General features: G+C 43.3%; 2 protein-coding genes across 2 annotated transcripts; both read right to left on the minus strand.

Moving 5' to 3' along the window:
* Positions 1-146: 146 nt before the first annotated feature.
* SARC_09056 (hypothetical protein) lies at positions 147-2,470 on the minus strand. Its single transcript, XM_014296947.1, has one exon. It carries the CDS (start codon positions 2,421-2,423, stop codon positions 240-242), a length of 2,184 nt encoding a protein of 727 aa, XP_014152422.1. The 5' UTR covers positions 2,424-2,470; the 3' UTR covers positions 147-239.
* A 650-nt stretch (positions 2,471-3,120) lies between these two features.
* Positions 3,121-12,358, minus strand: SARC_09057 (hypothetical protein; the record flags this gene model as incomplete). Its single annotated transcript, XM_014296948.1, has 13 exons — positions 3,121-3,450; positions 3,603-3,795; positions 4,304-4,477; positions 4,654-4,856; positions 5,163-5,299; positions 5,661-5,766; positions 6,555-6,713; positions 7,384-8,083; positions 8,500-8,741; positions 10,161-10,336; positions 10,733-10,882; positions 11,324-11,458; positions 12,280-12,358. Coding segments are annotated over 13 exons (2,611 nt in total), but the record flags the coding sequence as incomplete, so codon positions are not given.
* Positions 12,359-15,299: the final 2,941 nt, after the last annotated feature.

A 15,299-nucleotide genomic window follows, 5' to 3' on the forward strand; every position in this document is an offset into this window, starting at 1 on the left:
ATACATGTACAAACGCACACACACACACACACACACACATATATATATATATATATATGTTTATATATAAGTAAATATATATGCTGGTTAACACACTATATATATATATATATTTGTGTGTGTGTGTGTAAAGGCAAATTTAGCTGCAGGTAGATACGGAACGAAACAGACTATTTTATTACGTTAATAATCCTGGTCGTGTGCTTTTATACGGAAAGCTATTTGTGGTCGATGTCTAACTATAACAACCGTGCACGTTGGCCAAAATAAATTCCCGTTACAGTCGCAATTACTCCAACGGCTACTAGCGTGCTCAAGTTGACCGAATAGACCTCGTTGTCGCAAGTCTCTTCTAAAGCTGTAATTTCGGACTGTACCTTGACGGGTGCTGTAGGATTCTCGATTGCGTCGTATAGATCTGTAATCTGGTCTTTGTACTTTTTGGTGGCATTCACACGCTTCAGCTTGAATGTGGGTGTGAGCAGCTCATTGTCAATACTGAACAGCTCAGGCTCAACAATAAAGTCTCTAAGTTTCTCGAACCCCTTCAGTTTGCATTCTTTGTGCATATTCAGTAGTTCCGAGGTCAGAAGAGCCTTCAACTCTGGCGATTGTGCAATACTTCTAGCATCGCCAGACACGTTGTTTGCTTTGGCCCAAGCAACTATCGATTCAGAATCGGGCACAACAACGGCCACAGGGTAGGCGTGGAACGAGTCTCCTGTGACAAACACCTGTGCAATGTGATCGCACTTTCCGTACATTGCCTCCAGGTTCTCAGCGGCGAGATACTCGCCCTGAGAAAGCTTGAAGATAGACTTCTGTCGATCAATGATTGATAGCGTGCCATCGGCGTTCCATCGGCCTACATCGCCAGTATGAAACCACCCTTCCTCATCGATATCTTCTTTCGTCTTCTCGGGGTTCTTCAAGTAAGACCCAAACACATTAGTTCCTCTCACACATACCTCACCACGTGGTATTTCATCGCTGGTGAGATAGTTCATTTCGGGGATGCTGACTAGTTTGACTTCATTCGAAGCCATGGGGGATCCGACGTGGCCAAGTTTCATATCGTTGTAATGAGTGATGGTGGCACCAGCTGTCGTCTCAGTCAAACCATAACCGACCATGATGACAGGGCACACACAAACACGCAGGAACTCGTGAATAGCCACTCCAAGTGGTGCAGAGCCAGTCAGAATCCACTTCACACGGCCGCCTAGAGCCATGCCCATTCGATTGAAGACCTTCTCATTGAGGATCGGGGTATCCTCGCCGCGTTCCAGAGCTGCTAGACGCATGTTGTAAGCACCCTTGAAAGCGGCCTCCTTCTCCGGACCGCCGGCCTTTATACCTTGGTTGATCTTATCGTATATACGTGACAGAATGCGTGGCACAGCAATAAAGAATGTCGGCTTCAAAGTCTGAATGTCCAGCATAAGCTCAGGTAGCTTCCCTTGGTAAAATCCAATGGAGCACCCCTGGCTAACACACAGAGCCTGTATCACCCGTTCGAAGATATGTGCCAGCGGAAGGAACGAGAAGTGTACGTCTTGGTTGCTCACACGGAGTCGCTCTTGAAGTGATACAACATCCGACATCACGTTCCTGTGGGTGATTTGCACTCCCTTGGGGTTTCCTGTGGTGCCTGACGTGTACATAAGTACAGCTACATCCTCTGCGGTAGGGGGGTCATGTGACAAGACATTCTCAGAGCCTAAATCCGCCACCTCATAAAAATTAAGCAGCGTAACGCCAGCGTCTGAAAACTTTACCTTGTCTTCAGATGTTATTACTTCGAAGCAAATGGCAAACTTGAGGTTTGGTAGTCCCTTGCCGATCGCTGCAAGGACAGACTCGAGACGAATCTTTTCAAAGAATGCTGCAACCATCTCGCTGTGTTCCATCACATAATGTACTGATTCAGGACCGAGTGTATCATAGATGGCAACAGATGGTAGTGTATACGATGAAAGAGCATGATCGGTCAGTGTCCATTCCATTCGATTCTTGGAGTATAATCCAACCGGTTGATTTTTTGCAACGCCTAGTGACTTCAGTCCGGAGCCGATGTATGTCGCAGTCTCGCTAGCCTCCTTGAAAGTTATGAATTTGTAGTCGCCAGCGCTCGTGGTGCCATCCTCGTTGTATACCACAGTTCGTTCACCCAAATAAGGGCGGTTCATGTTGTTGGAAACGGTGGTCTGGAAGCTCTGGTACGTTGTGGTACGACCTGGTGTGTCTCTTAATAACTCTACGGGCCAAGTGGCTACACCGTTAGAATATACCGGCAGACGATGAGCGGATGCTCCCCAGTCTGACCCTTCGGCCACGACACTTTGCATAGCTAGCTCCGTATTCTGTGGATTTGGAAAGCAGGCCTGCTTCTTTTGTTGAGGGACCGACTTCATGTCAACCATCCTAGCTTGAGTTATTATTCTGATATTTGTTAAACTTTTGTCGTAAGTGGAAATTGTAAATATGATAATTCCTTCTGAAAGGCATCTGCCCTATATATGTCGAGATCCGGGACGGGTTTATGGATACTGAGACGTACGAACTCGAACGTAAATAGTAAATATCTACAAAGTCCTCGATATGGAGTGTCCATAAAAAAAAGTCCGAACAAAAGGAAGCAGATTTCTTCAACTGAGTAAATTTTGGAGCAAACCAACTTTGACAATAAAATATATTTTATCTTTGTACATTTTCATTGTTGTCAAAAAATAATTTGAAAAAAACACTATATACAATTGTGCATACAAACGTATGTACATATGTACACATAAGTCACAACGTACAAGTTATGTAGTTACTCAGTTGAAGAAATCTGCTCCCTTTTGTTCGGACATTTTTTTTATGGACACTCCGTATCGAGGACTTTGTAGATATTTATTATTTACGTTCGAGTTCGTACGTCTCAGTATCCATAAACCCTTTAGAAGAGACTTGCGACAACGAGGTTTATTCGGTCAATTTGAGCACGCTAGTAGCCGTTGGAGTAATTGCGACTGTAACGGGAATTTATTTTGGCCAACGTGCACGGTTGTTATAGTTAGACATCGACCGCAAATAGCTTTCTCCAGACCAGTAACGTATTGAAATAAAAATTCTTGTCCGTATTGCAATTTTCTTTATTTGATTATCTATGCTTGATTATGTGCCTTATTAAGCACATTTATATCTTTATCACACTGTCACTATTTACCCTATCTACCTATATGCTGTGTAACTTCTACTACTAGATTTCGATTAATAATCGATATTTAAATTCGCTTCAAAGCGCATTTCTACAGCAAACCTGGCATGGTTACTAACTTCGGTTTCTGTACATCCTGAGGAGCAGCGTGGTTCTTCCACCACACTACACAGCCCGATTGGTCTGCGGTTACCAAGGAAACGCCCGAAGGGGAAGTTTCGATATTGGTGATGGGGTGCCCTTCGTGGCTGCAAAGATTATAGGTAAAGCAGAAGCATGTGAGCGGTGGCTGGGTCATACCAAACCATTTTGCCTGAATGATATATTCCTGCACATTTATAAAAGTGTTTTGTACTCTTACATGTATGCACGCGCTAAAAGACTCAACGTAAACACTTACCTTGCTTTGAACCGGTATACAGGCGTCAAGTCCACCAGTGAGTACGCACACACCACCCCACGGTTGTCGCCAACTAACACAACGTCTGTACCCGCGCTGATGCGTGCTTGTGTCATGCACAGACTCACTATCTCCAGTGGTTCAGCGCGTGCGCGTGCTGTGCTGTGGGGATTCGCTCGCCACTCTTTCCGCGCTGAGAGGATTGCGTAAGGCAGCATGGTTAATAATGTAATGGTCAGTCGTGTATAGTATATCATGTGTATAAGTGCGCGTGGCATTTATTTATTGGGGTGCAACTATTCACACACTCCACACTCCGAAGTAGTTCAGGGCGTGTGCGTGCGGTATTGCAGGGATTCGCTCGCCACTCTTCCCACGCCGAGAAGTGATAAATAAGGTAGTATGGCCGATGACACGTATTGTAATTGTGCATGTTCCGCCATATACAATGTATGTGTAATATTCCGCACTCTTGCTGTTCTCAGCTACTCAGCGTATATATGCGAGGTGATGAGGGGGACATTTTACTACTTTTTGTGCGCTGTAAAACTCGGATGCGTTCTCACATATCAATCGACCATGATAAAGAAATCAGATATAAACTAACATATTAATCAAAATGCGATTTAAAAGAGCAGAAACAAACAAACAATTCAACTTCGACATGGTGAGAATGGGTAGTGAAGTAGAATAACTTATACCTGTGATCCGCTCTCTCTCCCACTGCAGATTGTTTGAATGAGACGAGGACGAACTTTCGCCGAAATTCGGGAATTCATTGCGCGTGTAGCGGCGTTTACTGACCAGTTCACCATTAACTGTGTACAGACACAGAGTGCTGTACACTCCCCGCACGGTTCTTTCGAAGTCGTTTCCTACGTATATATTTATGTACCAGATTAGGCAGTTGAAAATAGAGACACACACCCACACATACACACAATACACCCACCCACCCACATACACACACCCATACATATATATAAATATATATATATAGGTATAATGTGTATACCTTTTTGTATATGCACATACACACTTATAAACTCACCATCTGCTTCCTGAGTGCCCACCTCGGCAGTGTAGTCGTTATCCCGACACACCACCACTATAGCCCCACTGGTCAAGTGTGTGGTAAGGTGGGTGACGCACTGTCCAATGGGGGTGGCGTGTGCGTGCAACACAAGCGATAGCACTCCTCGGTCTATGTCCCATATGCATACACGCCCGTCATCGCCTCCGGTCGCAAAGAACCTATTTATAGCACACGTAGAAGAGATCAAGTTTCAAGGAAATTTGGGGCTGGTCGTAGACGAGCCAAGTATAGTTCAACCCTAGAACCAGACTCGCACAGCTTATCGAATGATCGACACGAATGCACTCATAGATATCCACACTTCCATATAACAACCAGCTATACGATGTCCTGTAAATAAACTCTGTACGCACATACTGTACAGGCAAATGGATAAGAAAGGTAAGAAAAAAAGCGTTCGTACACCGATTTGCAAGGTCATCTATCGTGAGACACACATGTAAATGCGGCTAGGTAGGACGCACCTGAATGTATCGCAAGCGCTCATGCAGGTCACTTCGCCTCTGTGGCCACTGTGTGCCGATATCAGATCAAAGTACAACCATTCTCGGAACTCACTCTTGAGCTTCTCTCTCATGCGCCGGATACGCCAGATGGATACCTACGACAGCAGATATAAGTGTACCATATTTATATAGGATGTGTTCAAGATCTAGACAAAAATGTGAGGGGTTAACAGAGATACATACAAGTAGGTATCGATATGTTGGAGTGTGTTTTGAGACTTACCGATACATGTGAAGCCGCGGAATAGAAGTAAATGGATAAGATATATTATAGTCAAGACATACTTGCCGCCGAGATGATTAGATGCAACGACTTTGACTAACAATTGATGCGATTCCGATCAATAATCACGTGCTTAATTTCAACACAGTATACCAAGAGATATGCACACTGAAACTTTACATACACAGTTTTATCAGGACACACAATCCTTTTGCAATTAAATCAAGACACACCTGCCCCTGAACTGATCCTGTGAAGAGGCTTTGGCTGTCAACATTCGACGCGGTGGCACAGCTAATGCGATTCTCATCGGACAGCAATTCCGATACGCATGCACGTCTGAAGGGAAAGGCAGACACAGTTAGGGATATACATACATAAAAATATTCATACATACACACACACACACACACGCACACACACACACATACACACACACATATATATACATACATACATACATACATACATACATATACATATACATATATACATATACTTATACAAAGTAAAAGCAAGGCCACGGTAGATATGCACACACAGATACAATCGTAAAACGATATGTGAGAACTGAACGAATGCACGTTTTGAATGGACAAGATCTCGATGTGTACGACACGCATGGAGATGATTGGAAAGGTAGAAGTTGCACGTCAGGCAGAAGAAAACGTCTGTGAAACTATAGAACGACCTCTACTTTGTATGTAGGGTGCTATTTCTCGTAGAAAATTTACTATTCAGATATGAATAAGCGCACGTGTAGGAGAAAAATGAGATAAAATGACACAAACAGAAACCGCACTCTCGGCTACGAAGTGAAGGCTACCAGATCGGAATGGTTGGTGGGCTGTAAGGTGACGATATGAGTGCACTGAGACACCCGGAACAGGCAAACTATACGCGCACAATCTGACGGCGAAGAACACACACTGATAAATAATCGCTAACGAACATACAAAGCATACATAGAAATACGTAGACGCACATACACATTTCACTCACACATGCACTGACACACACATCTCCACGTACAAACACACAGACACAGACACATACACACACGCAGACATATACACACGACACAGACACAAACACGCACACAACTACACATATGCATACACACACACCTATCTGGAGAGTAGGCCACGAGATTGGGACCGTTGGTGTGATCCCAGGTTACGGCATGGGTATACTCGGGTGGTAACAGCGCCGTGCTCTTGCATGTCACAGCCACCACCACTACCTCACTCGTGAAGTAAAGCCTCTCCGCACAAGATGTGTATTTCCTGCAGAAGATATGAGCGATTGTGAATACGTGCAAGTGAAATGTGGTTTTGTGGGTTTCATGCTTGTTTGCGTCTCTGCTAATTCCAGGTAGTGCATGTGTGTGTGTTATTCATGGGCGTGTGTACTATACTTCGATTGTCCAGCACCAGCGTCTCAAAATACATCTATACCTATACAAATGCATTCAGATGATACATACCCATGTAAACGTACATGCATACCATATATGTACGTAGTATCGCTTCCGAGAGTACCGTTTCTTTGCTCAAAATTTGAATCTATTCGCACCACCCCATTACCAATCAAACGCAGGTGTGTGCTACATCGACAATTGACTATACCTACACAAAAACGTACATTTACCTACACACAAATACAGATGAAACTTGCACTCTAAAAGCAAGCACCAACGATTCCAGCGAGTACTGTTTCTCGCTACTCCTACGCCCCTACTGGTCCCTATGCTCACGCGTTGCGTCCACACGCACAACCCCATAGCCAGATAAGTTCGGCTTTGAGGCAATAGACACTTTTCACTACAAATGCACTCACATTTACGTGCACGTGAACAACCCATACAAACACATAAAACACATAAGAACCATTAACACACATGAACCTCAAACAACGCAAACGCACATTACTCAGATACATATCCAATATACACACCTTCGCTTCAGCGAGTATCGTCGCTTTCTGCCTTGTCGCACCCCCCCCCTTCCATCCAAGCTCGACGGTGTACGCAAGTCTGTATTCACATCGCCGGCTGTTCTGTCTGTGTCTCTTCCCGTACCTGCACGCGCATGTTTCTCTGAGTGCGTGCCCTCCGTCTCAGCCTGCGCTGCAGAGAACGAAGTCCTCTGGCCTGTGCGCCCGGTCGTATGATGTGTGGTGTGCCCTTTTTGATCCCTGCGTTTATTGTCCTCCGCTTGTGCCGCATTCACACTGTCTCCATCTTTACCTACATCCCCCACACCCTCCCCGTTCTGTTTCCCATCATCGCGATGCTCTATATGCGGATCCACACTTGTACTGCTAACCGGTTTCATTGGAGTATCTCGGGGTTTAGGGTCAGGTTTAGAGTTAGGGGTTGACTGTGCATCTCTCGCTTCAGCTCCCTTTGCCTCGGGGCGTCCGTCCGCCTTTTTAGACGCTGGCCGGGCCGTATCTGGATTGAGATACCACGCACTCACTGGCACGAGTTCGTTAGGCGAGCATGGGATGGCAGGTAAAGCTAATTGCACTCTTATACAGAGATTGTTGATCAGCGCATTGTTACGTACTAGTATACGTAGGCTTTCACGTTGCGGGTGTGGCCGGTTGAAGAGTTGCTGTGGCGTCTGGCCGTAACTGCGGATCTGGGTTAGGACTGGGATAGAGAGAACGAGAGAGAGAGAGAGTGTGTGTGTGCAAGTGAGAGAGTGAAAGGAAGCAGGGAGGGAGTTGATAGATCTGGAGGTATACTAATATCTACATGCCCTTTAAGCAAATATGTCGGCTACATACAAGCGTGGTCATACGCAAGTAAACACAGACTTACAAGCATAAATTGAACAGGCATACACACCCTATACATGCACACCAAACCAATACACAAATATCAAAATCGCCCTCACCCGCACCGCTGGATCCTATAACGCATTCCTATCCATCGTACTATTGCACGCATTCTGTTCGCTTGCATACATGTATATCCATTGTCGCATGTATATACTCGATATCATACCATGCATCATCAGCACACAAAGTCAATACAAAATAAATATCTATGGATCTCCAACTCACCCGCACTGCGCTGGACCGGGTCTTGTATCGCATTCACATCCACCGCGCCATTGTACGTCATGGGATGGAACACATTGTACGCCTGCACAGCAGGTTTACCCATCTGTTTGAACCCAAAGATCAGATCAATCCACACAGGCAGGCGCTCAGTCACATAGGGAGACTCCAGAGCTTCTCGATGTTTCAGTATGAAGTACCGCGGGTTGCCTTTTGCCCAGGGGGGTAGCACCACATCGCCCACTCTGCATACGAAGAAGTGAGTATCTAATTTGTACGGTATATATGCCGATATATGTGTAGGTCCAAGATTGTGTATGACTGAGTTTGTATATGGCAGGTGTATATTTTATTTCGCGTGATTCAATTTGACTTCATGATTTGCTGATGTTGGAATATGGAGTACCGTATATTGCCTTTTTCCCAAGGGGGAAACACCACATTGCGTTTACGTAAACAAGTATGTATGCACACACACACACACACACACACACACACATATATATATTTATATAAAGATCCATACCTATATCTATATCTATACCTATATCTATATCTATATCTATAGCTATAGCTATAGCTATAGCTATATCTATACCCATACAAATACCCATATTAAACTATAGAGAATAATAAAGTATTATTTATGAATGACTAGTTTATTGAGTTGAAAGTTCTTAACATTTATGTCACCATAAGTGGACTAGTGTCTAATATTCGTGTATTGTACAATACTGGGACATCAAAAGGCAGGCGAGTCACTAATTATGGAGTAAATCCGATGTCAGGAAGTAAACACAGTATAGTAAAGGCTTCTTATGAGTAGAGCAGTGAATTGCTCATATATATATAGCCATATCTAAAGCTATATACCTATCGTTCTATCTACGAATATACATATATAAGTATGTAAGTTACTGTGTTTAAAAGGTGATAGGAGGTGACCTCAGAGTCGCCAGTGTTTGAATATACACTGTCACGATTTGCCCACTCGTGCACGTTAGCAACACTGCACTTATATATGAGTTTATTTGAAACATCGACACATATATGTATAAGTTTGACCCAAGTCCTATGTGTACCTATACCACCAAACACAAGCACATGTCCTTACGACCACTCTGGCACACACCTATCGGCATCCTACTTAATAAGCAGATCGTAGTTGTGCACGTGCCCATAGAAGGAGCTAGAAACTGTCTGTAATTATGAACACATATCTACACCAAAACTGTTTGCATATAAGCATATGCGAACACTGTCTCTCACTCACCCAACGCCATCCTTCTGGACACTCGCATCCTAGTTGTCCTGTTTGCTCATGGAAGGGCTAGATATCTAATACAGACGACACATATATACATACAACTGACAAGTGTAGATAAATACAGATTTTCACAAACACACCTGATACCATCCTGCTGAATACGCAAATCGTAGTTGTACTTACTCACGGATGAATAAAAAATAGATACGGCCTCATAAACATGCATATACATACACGCATAAACACATTCGAAGACATTCGCATACTCACCTGACACCATCCGGCTTGACAGTCAGATCATACTTGTTCTTACTCACGACTACATAACAAATAATTACGGTCTCATATACATGCCTATACACACGCATTAATACATTCAAGACACGTACATACACACCTGACACCATCCTGCTTGACACCCAGATCATAGTTGTTCATGTTGCTCAGGAAATCAGGTAGGTAGAAGAACTCGGGAATCAGTTCCTTCACGTCTGTGCCGGAGAGTTCAGACGCCAACTGCCACGAATGCTCCAGCGAGTGGAATGTCCGGTCAGGCAAGTCAAATCGCCCGCCCTGGATAATAGGAATATGGTTATTAAAATACGAATTTAGGTGATGATAATGTATATTATACTCAAGGAGGCATACAGTTGCGTGTACATAATCAGACATGATGTGCAGAACGATTTACACGTGAAGCTAACTAGTCGTACACCATTCAAACTGAGAACATATATGTTTGTAGAAAGAGATAAGTGTACAGATGTCAATTAGCATACACGTACGTATACACGAGCGTTTGTAACAGCAGCGGAGGCGTATGAGTGGTGTATGTGTGGAGGTGTGAGTCCTCAAGAAAGTCTCAAACGTGCTTGTGTATAAATCTGCATTCAAGGATATGTGCTATCGAACAAATACCGACACAGAATCCGAATCCCAGAATCTATGGTAGTGTTCCAATATGCGTACCTGAAAGGCGACGAAGCGCTCCGTGTAGGGTCGTAGTCGGACCAAAAAGTGCAGCACCGCTCCTAAGTTCGAGTAATGAGACCCGTAAAAATAGGGCGACATTCCCAACTCAGCCCCCAAACCACCCTCAGCTCCCAATTCCTCCATAGTCTGCGAATTAAGACGGATGTATTAGTATATTATCAGTGCTTACAGATAGAAGGAAGATTCGGTAAAATAAGATCTGGAATCAGGGTCTATACGGTCATTTAACCGTTTCCGTATTCACGCACTCGCACATATATACATGTATGTATAGGCGCAATTCATCAAATATCATTATATGTATGTACCAGGTACTAAAAAGTGCTTCGTCAAGTATACACACCGACAACCATATACGAATACAGCAATTAACATATACAACCTGGTATATGTCCAATTTGATATAATCTTAGTTCCTTGTATTGGGGTCACATCTAGTCAGAGGAGTTGTCACGCACCACAACAGTCAATGGAATAGAATAAAATAATTTCATATGCAATTAACATCCACTTAGTATATCAGTACTCGCACACACATGAACTTGCTATAGCTAATTCCAGACCTACCTTGAACTTGTCGACAAAGCGGTTGAGCCGTTGTGTTGTGAGAGCACCCATCGGTAGCGAAAGATCACGGTATACTTTGGGGTCGTTCAGATCCAAAGTATCCGAGGTGTAATCCGACAGAATCCATGGCATAACCTAATATGGCAATGTGTATATTTGTGCAAGGATGGGACTGAGCATTGGTGACAATAGCAATGAAACAGTGGGTCCAAATATTTACTCAGTACTTTAGACAGCACTAATATATACCAAAACAGACCAGAAAATGGTCGAATTGTTAATTATGGTATTGAAAAACACTTCACCCAGTACAATAGAAAGCACGGGTATGTACCAAAACAGACCAGAAACCGACCGAATTGTTAAATAAGGTATTGAAAAACAATTCAATCAGTACTATAGAAAGCACAGGTATGTACCAAAACAGACCAGAAACTGAGCGAATTGTTTAGTATGGTAAAGAAGAGTATAATAGTGGACTGGCGAGATAGCAGCATTGCTACACATGATGTTCAGATCCCTATCTGGGTATTCTACAAAGCACGAGTTGACAACGAAGCATACCAGAAACGGACTCAGGGGAAAGGCAAAGCAAGTGCGACGGTATAACTAACACAATACTCACTAGAATTTAGGAGGAAAGTGGTTTTGTAGCAGACTACTATCCAGTACTCCAGTTCAATAAGACAGACCAAGTGTATGAGACAAACACCATTGTGGGAAGCTACCCACATTGAAGGAAAATGTGGATGATTTTGGATCCAAAAGCTCAAACTATCGTGTATTGACTGACATCGGGCTTTAAATTCGATATCAGTTGGATACCAAGTTTGTGGCATCATTCACTTGGTACGGCATCAGAGAGGGATAAAATCAACATACGCATTGGTATATACCCCCAAATACAGCCCAGATTCATGCAATAAGAACTCCATATGGCGTCTGGAACTACCTACCGGGTACTGACTCAGATCATTGAAGGAACGTCCAGCCAGAGTGTTGACTTGCATCAGATAGTCATAGTTGCTCACGTATCTGCCGATTGCCGAAGTAATAGTGCACAGGTGAGATGGACGTGCGGAAAGAAAAACACAATGGATGTGCACGCCTACTTTATATATACATACCCGTCAATTGCCACAGTATTGGCGTACACGTAGAGGGAAAGTGCTAGATGACAAACGTTACGAATTAGTGCACCCCTACTATATATATACGTAACGGTCGATATTCGAGGTCATACGGTTTGGGCGAGAGAAATATAGAAGGAGGAGCCGATGCACACGTCTATGCCTGCATTATCATGATTGCGATAGATGATTGAGATTCTTGTAGTCGCTACATACAAGCAAGTTTACGAATGTATATCACTACACATATCAAATTCATATACACGCATGTAAGACGTTCGTACCCAGCACTCCAGGCCTGGGTGACAGTCTTGAGGAGCATCTTGGGTTCACTCGCAATGAGATGCGATAAGTTTTGGCTCAGCAAGCGTGCGCGCAATTCCTCGCGGTCATTCGGCGAGAAGAACACCAGGAGATACGTCTTGCCTGTGAAAGAGATGTTGTAGGTATGTGCTAATAAGTAGGTATGTAGAACACTATAGGTACGTTTTATACTATGGTTATGTTTTATTTCGGAGTGTGCATTATATAGGAAGTGGGTATAATACGAGTGTTTTTTTCGAGGCAGGCAAACGTTGACATGAAAGAGTGTACATTATAGGTTTAGAGGCAACAAAAACACATGTTCATAACACGTGTATTTATATTGTTCTGCGAAAAATAAATAAAAAACCACACATACCCGCATACGCATCGATTGGTTCCAATATCAACGCTGCACGCACATACATATTACACACGCATATAATTGATTCTAATACTATGCGCCTAAATGAAGTCATCAAAGTAGACGCCCACACATTCAGTTGAACAGCGGGATGGCTACTACTCCCTACCTGTGGTCAAAAAGATCTCCAGCCCTATCTCCTGCATCAGATAGCGCCGACGGAAAATGTACCGGATATCTATGTGGAGAAGGGGCGCCCGTGCATGCAACAGTGAGATGATAAGTTTAAATGTAGGTTTCAGCCGTTCAAGGTTTAGTGCCGACTAAAACATGTATCGTACTTCATTGAAATCGTGTTATTAAAGAGACACAAGAGATGATAGGAAGGAACTCGGGTTTCAAGGTTTTGAGTTTGGCATTGATGTGAAATTCAGGTATAATTAAAACACCTACCGGAGAGTGGCCATGTCCCACTGCTGTGTGCGCTTTGATTGGTCATGGGGTCTGTGTGGGCGGCTGTACCGTCTTCTGACAGAGACTCGGGCAGGTTCTGAGTGGCTTCGTTGCTAACGCAATAGTACACATTGCGACTACCGAGAACCACCTGCACACGTGAACAGCAGCGCGTGACGTGGAATTGAATGAGAGCCGGGTGAGGGGCATGGGGATATTATGTTGACACACAGGTGCATGTACGATGGGAATGTCCAGTGATAACAACAACATACATTCTTAATGGCTATAATAGCAGAATGTGGTTTCATGTCTGATTGCACGGCCTTCCCTTAACGAATCAGTCGCATGCGTGGTGTCGTATTTTGCTTCTTCTTTCATATTTACCTGTCATATTTGGGCATATTACATTACAAATGTGTATCTGACCGGCGGTGGTGCTGACTGTGTGCTGAGGGCAGTTGCGCATGTGGATGATTTCATGTACACATAAATGATCTCGTGTGGTCACGTTTATTATCGCCGAAAATACAATTTGTATGCGGATGTGGAAAATTTCATGTACACATAAATTATCTCGTATAGTCACGTATAATATCGCACAAAGTACCACATTTGTACGCATATGTGGATGGTTTCATTCTTATAGCACAAAGTATCACATTTTTTATGCATATGTGGGTGATTAGAAATACTCTCGTATAGTCACGTTTATTATAGCACAAAGTATCACATTTTGTATGCATGTGTATGGTTTCATGTACACATCAAAAATCTCGTATATTCATGTATATAATCGCACAAAGTATCACATTTTGTATCGCATACCTGTCCGCTGGTGATGGTGGTGACTGCAATCTGAGCGCAGTCACACATGCAGAAAGATCACATACACATGTATATAGGCTTATGTATTGATGTCTACTATCTCACCATGGAACATATTTTGTCATATCACCGCACAAAGAGTCACATTCTGTACTATTGTCCTACAATGAATCGTAGTAAGTCACACTACCTACCTGACCGCTAGTGGTGGTGCTGACTGTGACTTGAGCGCAGTCGCACACATACAGAATGGTTTCATCAGTGAGTAGTCCCAGTGTCCACGGTTCAATTACCTGCCTTTCACTTTCGCCTGGAATGAGATAAACGTATTCAACCAAGTTTATCGCAAGAAAGAATACATCAGGTTGATGTGAGAATTAGGTAGTTCTAAACATTTAGTAAAACATACATGACGTTCGAAACTCCTTATATCTACATATAAACGTATATGTGCACATGTATGTCGAATGATTTCTAGAAAAGAATATACAGATCGTATACTTACTAGAGTGAAAAGTAGATGGTAGCATTATATACAATGTAACATTCCAGATCCATGATCACTTTATTAACTGATGAAAGCAAGTCCTAGATGTTACTATATGCAATGCACAAATTGGATCGACCAATCGTGTCTGGCACCTCAAAGTCGATGACGGCGGCGATGAACACACCCACACCCACCCACCCACACCCACAAACATAGACACACAGACACAGACACAGACATAGACACAGACATATATATTATACACATTTATATACATATACACACACGCACACACACACACACACACAGACACAGACACAGACACAGACACAGACACAGACACAGACACAGACACAGACATATATATATATATATATATATATACAACAGACACACACACACACACAC

The sequence above is a fragment of the Sphaeroforma arctica genome (assembly GCF_001186125.1).
Source record: "Sphaeroforma arctica JP610 unplaced genomic scaffold supercont1.879, whole genome shotgun sequence".
In the NCBI taxonomy this organism is placed as follows: domain Eukaryota; class Ichthyosporea; order Ichthyophonida; genus Sphaeroforma; species Sphaeroforma arctica.